This window comes from Aptenodytes forsteri, unplaced genomic scaffold (genome assembly GCF_000699145.1).
Source record: "Aptenodytes forsteri isolate BGI_AS27 unplaced genomic scaffold, ASM69914v1 Scaffold100, whole genome shotgun sequence".
In the NCBI taxonomy this organism is placed as follows: domain Eukaryota; kingdom Metazoa; phylum Chordata; class Aves; order Sphenisciformes; family Spheniscidae; genus Aptenodytes; species Aptenodytes forsteri.
The window spans coordinates 3,752,631-3,763,943 of record NW_008796216.1 but is presented as its reverse complement, the minus strand read 5'-3'; the positions used below and the strand labels follow the sequence as shown (position 1 = coordinate 3,763,943).

Below are 11,313 nucleotides of genomic sequence, written 5' to 3'. Positions count from 1 at the left end.
AATCTGTGGTGCTATCATTTGTCACAGTACTCAAAGGATTTATCCAAGTGCCCAGAAGAATGCATTGAAAGGCATCCAGCCACATACAAATATGAAAGTCTGAGGCATTAAATATGACAAATTGGCATGACTCGGCAGTCTTCCTTAAAGTGTGCCTTGATTTGAAGCAGATGCAGCCAGGCATTTTGATCCAACTTTAAGATGAAAAAATATTCTTTGTCTGATCCCCAGAAGACTGACACGTTTTTACCAGAAAATTTAGCTGCATGTAGGCTGACAGATGTTAAAGATTACAGCAGCAAAGCCAAGAGAAGAAGGGAAACTGGTATATGGCACCAAAGGAATTACTGCTTGTCCATCAGAGGTATGGCTATGAATCAGTCATATTGGGCACTGAAGGCTATACCACTGTACAAACTGTGTTCAGAGTCGTATCAAACCTCACAGCCTTTGCCTCTGTGGGTTTTAAGTTTGTGTCATACATGGGATTTTCAAATGAAGCCTGTCCATTACTGTTTTCATGTCCAGCATACCCATTGTACTGTACTTTTGGTCTTGTTCTGGGAAAAAAAGACAGGAAATTATTATTAGTAAACCTTAAAAATAAACATTCTACAATTATCTGGGGTTTTATCTATAATATTTCCATCCTGTCTACACAAGTTGCACGACTCTATCTAAAAGTGATAAAAGGAGACCCAGAAAGGACGTTGCAGTGACTTAAAAAGTAAGAGAAATCTGTCTGGAAGTTATTTTTCATAGCATGAAGAGAAGAAAACAAATTCCTAATGGTCAAACCGATGCTACAAAGCACAGAGACAATGTAGGCAAAATATAGGTATGCATTTTCCATTATAAAAAATGTCAAAAGAATGACAACTTCATAGCTTGTTGTTAGTGCCAAAATTGGCAGCCAAAAGTAAAGCAACGTACAACAAAAGTACAAACAAAAGTAAAGTTGGAACTGATAACATTTATAATATTTTCTGTCAGTAGTAAAAATTATGATATTTTGTGATGACATTTTCAGTTTTAGATTGCTAGTCTGACTACAAAAGAATCCTTACACAGAGTGGAAACACTTATTCCAGCTTTACTAAATTAACACCTTACCTATTTCCAAATATATATTCTTGTCTTTCTAAAGTATTGATATTAATGTCAAAACTACAGTAGCATCTTTAACAGGTGAATTTAATTTGACCACCATCAAGCATATTCTAATTGACTTTCCTGGAGATTTGGGATTTTACCCACACTAATTTTTACAATATACCTAGGAAGGCAACTGGACCATCTGTGCAAATGTTCTGATGAAGAACAACAGAACTTGTCAATTTAAAAGACTTGAATGGAGTAGATGACTAGGTGTACATAGAAAGATGAGAGTGAGTGGCTCCTCATTCATCCTCTTGATAGCATCTTGGGGTTTAGATGAGATAAACACCCACAGACTTTATTGAACTAGGTGTTTTCGAGCAGAGGTAGAGGGAACGGTTTAGTAATTTGCTGCTATCAGCTATTTATTACCATTCCAGAGCAAGAAGTTAGCGCTGCACCATTGAAGTGCTGTAACAGGTCTCCTGGGTACTACTAAATCTAAGCCACTGCAAAGTCAGCCAGCATAGCTTCCATCAGGCAACTCTTGCACTGACGTAACAAGTGTCCAGAATATGTTGCACTGCTAGTGGTAGTAACCTTCAGATAAGGGTCAGTAATTTCAGTTATTACAGATAGATCTCCCATAGCATGCCTGCTTACCTCCATAAATACTTCCAGCAATAAACGCTACTAGATACCTTGACAGAGATTTTATATGTCCAAACATATGTGATCAGATTGATCAAATCCTAACTAATACTCACATAAATTTTGCCATTTGAATATCAAAGGATACAAAGAATTATCTTTCAGTAACCACTCTTTTATTTTGGATAGTGTTTTACTACCATAAAAAAACATATCAAAACTTCAAGGATGTTCACATTTTTATGCAAAGTTCTGTTAGAATATATTAAGCCAATAATTAAATGAAAAATAAAACAGAATTGTGCAGACTTTCTGATATATCCAGTAAAATGATATCCTATTATATTATATTTTACTACTTTAACCTTAAATCTCTTAGCATCTAAAAGTATCTAAACAAATATATAAAGGAGGTTCAGTATATAATTTTATACATGTAATTGAAATAAGGCAAGAAAGTCAATGAAGGAGTGCAAAATGTAGATGCTTGGTGCTTAATAAATGTAAAACAATTTAGAAAAGAATCTCATGATAAAACTTCAGAAAAGGGTTCCTGAAAATCAAACTCTTTTTTAGAAACTTATTCTGTTTTGGACAGCAGATAGGGAAAACTATCACTGGAAAGATGTCAGTAATGGAAATTGACAACTTACAAATAATTCTGTAACTCATAAATATGTCTTTTTCTGCATATTTTCATTTTAGAAGTAACAACACATGCTTAGAAATCTTAACTAGGAGCTTTCCTAAGTGTAAGTAATTAAATATATTTTAATTCTGTTCAGAAAGACTGAGATGCTGTCTTCATTTCTGAGGCAATCCCTGTCTGTCAGATAAAGGTACAGAAACTGTGTAAAAAAGATTTAACAACCCTGGTTCTAATTATATGACATTAATCTGACATAGGCACAGCAGAAACATCCATAAAATCGTCCCCTAAGAAGACCTTCAAATTCTCTGATATAGAGAGCCTCTAAGGGCATAACTACTATTGCATCATTGTGAAAATTTCATGTTGTTATTCTTTTCATTAAGGTAATTTCAAGAAAGTCCCTTCAAAAGTTAAAGATTCTGTTCTCTTTCCTTTGGAACATCCTTTGTTTTGAAGAGAATAAAGGTGACCTAAAGTTACTTTATATCAATAATCAACTTTTTAATTTTCTGATGACAATGTGACACTGATAACCCCTCTAAAAACTGTGGTTTAATGGAAGAAATTGTTTGAAAAGATAAAAAAGGAAGAATTATCTTTGAAAGATTAAGTTATAAGTAACATCTCCTTTTTCAAGTATCTAGTGCATTTAAATTAGATTAAGGTAGGCAGAACTGCAATGCTGTATCAGCAGTACGATAAACGTTGGGGTTACAGCTGCTTGTCTGAAGACTAAGTTTTATCTCTCTTAAATACATATATATTTCTACTAAATAGAAAACAGAATCTCCACTGCTTATGTAGGCCATAACAAGCTTCATAGAATAAACCACATAATGTACCCCTATGTCACAATACAGTTTTATTAAATTTTTCTTAGAGTTTGCCGCCTCTTTCTAAGAGTAAAGTGACAGCAATGTTCCCTTTACGTTCCATCTCTTCACCCAGTCTGAATGTCTGTGCTTTCATGCTGCTGTTTCGGTTACCCCATTGCAGAACAGGAGCTATCTGAGAATGCAGATCTGTAGGCATCAGAAAGGCATCTTACAATAACATGTTCTGAGACAGAGTTCACAGCTCTTCCTGAGCAGTTTTTTCAACAAAAGGCTATAATACATCTCAGAACATGTATCATTTTAACTGGAGTTCACAAGTTCAAGCCCCATTGCAATTTCTTTTTCCTAAATCATCTAATGCTGAGGTAGGTAGACAGTCCAGTCCATCACAGGGCAATGGCGGACTTCAGTTTGTCTATATGATTTCTTATAATCATGAAAAACTCTTGGTATGATGATTATAGAACAAAAGTTTTAAGAGCATGTTATTAAAAATCAGGATTTCTGTTAAGCACCATTTTGCAAACTGCAAATAACACAAGGAGGTCAGAGAGTATTGTAGCTCAATACAAAAGAATAAGAATTGTTCCAGAAAGCTCTAGCCAAATAGCACTCAGAATGAACAAATATTCAATAAATACATAGATATCAGCTTTTAACCAAATTTCAGACAAGATGGTTGGATTTATTCTATTATCTAAAGACGTGTAAAAGTTTCATATGAGCTGAAGTGATGCCAATTCTAGTAGTTTCCACTAGCTTATTCAGCATGTACTGTAAGTAGTCTCATTATGGGTTGTTCCCTCATGGGATATATGGATTTTTCAGCTTGTATAATTAATATTCATAAGCATTTTGAAAGAAGCAGCATCCATTCAATTTAATAAAGCATTAAAATGAAAGAATAAAACATATGACCTGAGATTTCAATCTGATTCAGCCTAATGAACCAAGAAGGTTGATAGATCTTTGCTCCTTAACACAGTGACTCATTTTTGTAATTGCTCACCATTAAGAACTGCCCTGCACTGAACCCCTTTGTGGGAATACTTAGAAATATTTGTCTTTCTAGAGAAAAGAGATTCTTGAAAGCTTTAGTAGTGTTGTCTAGTTACACTTACCTATCAAATTTAAAACAAAAAGCTTATTAAGTTACTGAATAAATAACATTTACAATACCTGTGTTTGTAGAGGTAAAATGCAAACCCTGATAATATTAGAGCAAAGAATGGTACCAGGATGGCAGCTGCAACAGAACTGCTGTTTGTACCATAATAGTGATTTGAAAGGTCTGTGTCTGCACTTAAAGGACCTGAAAAGAAATAAAAAGAGCAGAAATAAAATTCCCAGGTTTTCTATCTCACAGTTCTCTTTTTATTCAAGAATGAAAGAAAATGGTGTCTTGATAAAATAATTCTATTTTAAAAGATGAAATAAATAGCATGCAGTATCATAGTATAAATCTTAATACCACTTAATAATGTATCAATAACTATCAAAATGATTTGAAAGCAGTATTCAGCAAGTAAAATAATTATGAACTACACCTCTCACAAGTCACTAATTTAATGAAGTTAAGCCGTTTACCTTCTACAAGAAAAAATGATAATACTGCAAAAAGTATTCTATGCTTGCAGCCTTAATATTCAGCTGAGAAACAACAAGCAATGCAAGACCACATCAGAAATGGAAAAAGTAAGAGAGAATTGAAGTAACCGCAACAAACCACAATGGTTCTGCTCGGCTCAATAGCACTCCCAAGTCTGTGCACCTGTGTGCATGTCCTGGCTGCTTTACAACCCCTTTTTAGGGGTGAGACATGAGCATGTTTTAGAGCCTATGTCAGCTGCGTTTGCACTGGGATAAAACTGAGGTGCAGAGAATGCAAAGGCGGTCACCTGTGGCATGGCCTCACTGAGTTCCTGTTGTGGACAAGCAGATAACCCAGACTGTAAGGCATTTTGCAGAACCCTTTTTTCCGTCAGTATAAAGAGAGACATTGTTAAATTACTTAAATAGGTGGCCAACTTGACAATTCAAATTGTGAAGCATGAAAAATGTTATAGTGAAAAATATAGAAAATTTTTATAGGAAAAAAAAAATGACAGCCAATTCCATGTTACCAGTTTGAACTCACAGCTCTTCAGAGAGCAATATATAGATCCTACCCAAGGAAAAGAGACCAGGACAGAGGGAAAGTACAGCAAGGATGGGGCTGGGACAGATATCTGGGCTTGCTATTCTGGGATATTTTTGCTGATGCTAGTAGAGAAGAATAGGAGACACTGGTGTTTACCACTCAGAAATGCTCCAACTCACCAGTACACACTGTCTCAAATACCACGACTCCCTCATTGATGGCAACAGCATCAATCAGTCTTTTCAGGACCCTGGCAGAGACCAGTTATAGAGCAGAGACACAGCCATTGAGCTGCTTTCGGCAGTCTACTAAAATATCTAAATAACTTGCAAAACTGAGACAGAAGCAAACAGTTATCCTATGATGTCTTGCAGTTCAAGCTCAATGTGAAAAAGGAACGAGGTAAATTTTTGTTCTGTTAGATATTTTTAAAACTTACACATTTCAATTGCTAATATTATGATACATTTTGTGCAATTCATTTTACAAAATGTATTAAATTCTAGGAAGTAATTAAGTTCCCTTTAAAATGAAGACAGCCCCCCTAAGAATTTCAGAATTGCCAGATTTGATCTCTAAACATGACAAAATACTGTACTTCAACATTTTTCACTGCCTTAATCTTCTGTCACAGTTCAGACTCCTGTATATTTCTCTGCAGAACTGGTGAAGGCTAACCTTTTCAAATTAATAAACATACTACTGTGGTAGTTGTGATCATGTTATCAGCTTTATCACACTACTGTGGGGTATCTCAATTAACATTGAACTGTTTTAGAGTAGAACCAGTGTATTACAAAAACCTTTGGTCTTTAGTAATCCAATATTTGTCCCAACACTCAAGGTGTGGAAGGCGTGTTGGCATAATTTTGTGTATTTGTATTGTGTTGCACATGTACTGGACATTCTCCAACCAATCTAAATTAAAGACAGAATCAAATAGTTACCACAGTTAAGAAAAGTTTAAGAAATGTTAATTTAAATGCTTCTTTTGAATTTTTTATTGGTTAGAAGTGATGGAAGTTTAAAAAACTGCATGCAGTTATCACTGTTTTTATCCTTTACTATCATAATCTCCAGCTGTTTTTCCAATTATTTGGAGTAATTAATAAAAAATATGGTAATGATCAAATTCATTGTAGTCAGCAAAAACCTGGAACTTTATATTCTAACTCTTATTTAATATTCTAACCAAGTACCAAGACAAACAGAAATATGTATGATCAACGAACTCTTAATTTATATCTCAAAGCTTTTATCATGGCACATATGATAGATACATTTTCATGTATAAGTAGCAGAAAAATTATAAAATATCTAATCAGAATTCAGCTAAAAGAAAACAATAGTTTGAAATTCATAATAAGCAATTCTTGGTATGAAATTTTGGTATGGAATTTTTTAAAAATTTAAATACAGGTTTTTTTGTGTAACAACATTTAAAACTAGGAACAAACTTACATTTAGGTAATTTAAGTTATTTCTGGTAACTGACTTACATTTAATACTTACTACTCAAAACTCTTATTGGAGGTAATTGAATATTCTGTATCTCTACAGTTTTTAAAATACCACATTTAGTGTAACAAAGCTGGAAATTTTTAACTGACGTTTACAACCTTTAATTGGCATTGAAGAAGGTTTGGACTGTGCATTGGCTGTGCTTTTCATTATGGAAGAGAAACTTTGCTGCAATTCTGGATAATTTTAATTTTATTCATGTATGAGACAATATAACTTCAACACTCTCTGGTCTACTTACTAGGATCATTTTCAGAGCTGTTTGTGATTAAACATATCCTGATGTGAACTTTGTCTTTCTTCTGACAGTGTTATCATGATGAGAAATGGGAAAGCCTATTGTACTGCTCTAATTTAGGTGTTGATTGCTACCACAGCTAAAACCAGGAAAGTGGAAATAATCTGCATGCTAATAGACCAAAAAAAAAAAAAAAGAAAGAAAGAAAGCAAAAGATAGTTTGGTTTTCTTTTCATTAAAAAAGCCATACTTTGTCACTGGGGAACATGTTATTTAATAGAGGGATATTCAGTAAGATTATAAATGTTTTTTAAACATTTCACAGAATAACAGGGCTTTCTTTAGCCTCCTAAAACCAGCACCAGTCAGGTGAAGTTCAAATTCTGATAATACACAGTGAAATCATTATTGCGCAAGCTGTGTACTTCTACCCTTTAGATGGTTACTGAGTTTTCTCCTTTATACATTCTAGAAAATAATACTTTTTGTAAGAAAATATTCATTAAGAGCATTTCTTTATCATTGTTTGGGGCTTTCAAATGCATTTCCCCTGTAACTCCTAGGCCAGGGTTTCAACTGTCTGGCATCAGTACAGCATGGTTCAGTTTTACTAAGAGTGAAGTGGGAGTAATTGTGACAGAGAAAGCGATGCAAGATAAGAAAAGTAGAATTACAGGTAGAAGAGTAATTTCTGAGACAAGGACGGTTAGCAGATCAAGGATTTAAGAGGAAAAATACTGACACAGAAAGCAAGTCAGCAGCTTCCATAAAGCAACAGAGGCTGGACCTTCTCCACCTGACTGATAACTGCTGGATAGCAAAGACTCTTTGGGTACCTCATTGGGTGTGAGAAGTATGTTAATATATAGTCTCATAGCTCTTTAGTCCTAGCTGTCTATTTGTGCATTAGCTAACACACAACTGTTTTGTACTCTGAAGCTGTGAGTATCCTGTTTAGATGTAGAGTTTCTTTGTGAATGATGAAAGTTGTGCAAAGTGATCTGGAGAGGAAGGATGTCAACTTTATAGAGTGAAATCTAAATTCACGTCTCATGATGTTCAATGCTTTTAAGAGTTGATCAATTTCAAGAAATGTACATGTATTTCACAACCATTGATCTAATATATCACAGATGCAAATTAATTATTCATATTTCATATTTCTTGTCAAAATTTATCTCAATCTAGACAAGCTAAAAAAGTACTTTGAAGAAAAAAAAGGAAAGAGAAGTGGGTCATTATATTTCCCCAGAGGAAATAAATGTAGGAAAAGAATCATTTGGTGAAGTAAGTTTCTCTTCTTACAAAGCCAGCTTTTCATACAATTTTAAAGGATAGTCCAGACTGGAATGAACAAGGCCAAGATTTTAGAATAAACATCCTCTAGAACTGTAGTGGTGAGGCACAGGCACTCAGCAATTACAGAAACTGAACCTAGCCACAGACTTGCAGCCTTTAGAGACCAAGTTATTAAAACATAACAAAACAAACAAAAAGCTCCCAGCAATGACTGATTACTTCGCAAAACAGGTTAAATAATTTGGTGTCACAACTTGGGTCCCTTAAGCAGGCTCAGATACAGTTCTAATTCTTTTGGCGGACTGATAACAGAGACCTCTTTGCCCTTTGGGTTATTCTCTAAGGCTACAAGTAAACATAATTGCTTCTGAAAGAGGATAAACAGTAGCTAGAAACAGAAGTTCTTTTCTGTTTTCATGTCATTAAGTTCCAAGACTGGGCATATCCGCTGAGCTTGGTCTTTCTCTAGTATTGTGTGATAGGGAATTCTTCATCAAATAGATTGGTCTTTCACACTTAACCAAGTATTTCTCAGTAAACGCTGTTCTTTGAAGTATGCTTGCAGGTGAAGAATTTAATATTTCATTATATATGCACCAGTACATGTATAGTTTATACATACTTCTGGCTTAGTTTAAAGGCAGCCAATAATTTAACTTCCTGAAGAAAAGGAAATATGTTAAGTCTTCAGCTGGAGGACATATAAGAACATTGCCTCAGCAGAATATTCATGAACAGAATAGATTTTAAAAACAAAGCAAGTTATCCTTGAATATGAGAGGGTATGGACAAATATCATGACCTGTGTTGGCTGGAAATTTGCTGTTTCCTTTTAGCTGTAGGTTCTTCAATAGAGAACAAGCAACCTATAGAAAATCAGTACCTATTTAGCAATCACATAAAGAAATCTTCTAAAAGAGACAATATCTGCATTTGTAGCAAGCTCTCTGCTGAGATGTCAAAGCTGCAGACGAGAGGCCCTCAGCATAGGAATGCATGTGTAACTTGGACACTTTGGCTCCTTATTAGCCTTTGGAATATGCAAAATGAGCTCTCATATTGCAACTCTAAATGGTGATACGGACAATGTTTTCCACTACCGTAGAATACATCCACTGGAGAATGCTGTAGCTGTTGAATTGTCATTCTGTTTGTTCTTCATTTACCCCCATGAGTTATTCATTTCACTGCTAAAACACATGGATCCAAACTTTTATTAAGTAGCTGGCAAACCATGGATATCTTTTTTTGGCCTAGCTTAAGAAAAAAAAGCCACAAAAACACCACCACCCCCCAAACAACACCAACAAACCATACTCTCACTGTTTTGAGATATCAAAGGCTGCTAAACAAGACAGATGTTTGAACAAATCTTGACGCTCTACTTCTACAGTGTGCTTGTTCAAATCAGAAAGAAAAAGCAGCTTAGATATTACAGTGATAAGGATTACATGAAAATACAGGCAGACAAATAATCTGTCCCACACAAGAGTTTACTCTGAAGACGGAAATTATATTCGGCTTCAGTAATTGGCAGTTCTTAGGCTGAGACTCCAAAGAGTAAGGTTTCTGCCCCTTGTGACTAAACATATACAGCAATTTGAGAGCTGGCCAAGATGAGTAAATCCATAGGATAACTGCTATTATAGCAGTTAACAGAGCAAAGAAATACAAGGGAGATTTGGCAGAACTTTAAAGGGCATTGGGTACAGCACCAATGAAATTAATGGAACCAAAGCAATTTATAAAATGTAGATACAGTCTGGTGTAGATATATTGGCTAGGCTGTCTCCTCCTCCTAGCCCAGTACTTTGCTGTATATATACCATGCTTCGACTACTCTGCAGTAGTTCCAGGATCAGGAAATGCAAATGTCTACACTTGGTATTTGCCAAAACTATTTTATGAATAAATATTTCATAAGTAAATGTTTTATTAGTTTTTATGACAAAATTATTTTATGAGTAAAATAACTAGTTTTTTGCCATCTGCTGGAGCACTTGAGTTCATAGCTGTAATATATACCTCAGTCACTCATTTAATATTTTTGACAGCAAAGTAGAATTCTATATAAATACATATACATGAAAACATTCACCAGCGACAAGCACTCTCCAAATGACACTATTAAAATCAGTGTTGATTCTGTCCTTTTAATTTCCTGTATGATTCTGACTGCAATTTATACCTTTGAGCAGAAAATGTCTTTGCATTGTGTGACATTCACAGAAAAGCAAGCAGTTGCAATGGCATTCTCTTTAAGAGCATCCTGTAGTCATCTTATTAGGTTGCTATACTAGAAAACATGAGGTAGTAACACACTAAGCAGAGTTAAATTGGGATTTGAACTGTATATTTTAAATATGCATATTTCACTATATTTTTAATAATAGCAATGGCATGAAATAAACATGCCTACTTCACCTAGATAGCTGAGTCATTTGTTGAATTCACTCTTGCAAGACCCAAAAAGATTGTACATATTAAAGCTCTATGAATGCATTTACCTTGTCTTTGAAGCATAAATTTTCCAAAGTCTTTTCCATGTATATCACCTTGATAGGTAAAAACACCTCTTTCAAGCCCTGATGATACCTAGAATATGTTGAAACAGAAAAAAGATTTCTGAATCAAAAAAAAAAAATGTTTAGCAATTTGTTTTTCTGACTTAGAGCAGATATATGGAGCCCACAGATATATGGAGCCCACTTTTTCACTTTTACCCCTTAAAATATTAGTGAATTCTCTATGTTTATACAATAATTATCATTTTAAGTTTGCAACAGTATTAAACAAAGTTTCAAAATAACAGCCACAATGACTTTAAAATTTCTGATGTATATTGCTGGGTTTTAAAATTCTTCAACTGGCATACAAA

General features: G+C 34.5%; 1 protein-coding gene across 1 annotated transcript in view; it reads right to left on the bottom strand.

Moving 5' to 3' along the window:
- Positions 1 to 400: 400 nt before the first annotated feature.
- CSMD1 (CUB and Sushi multiple domains 1) overlaps positions 401 to 11,313 on the bottom strand; it is a 1,345,565-nt gene continuing 1,334,652 nt past the window's right edge. The window contains 3 exon segments of the mRNA XM_019474454.1: positions 401 to 560; positions 4,417 to 4,549; positions 10,943 to 11,030. Coding sequence (XP_019329999.1) covers positions 401 to 560; positions 4,417 to 4,549; positions 10,943 to 11,030 — 381 coding nt within the window.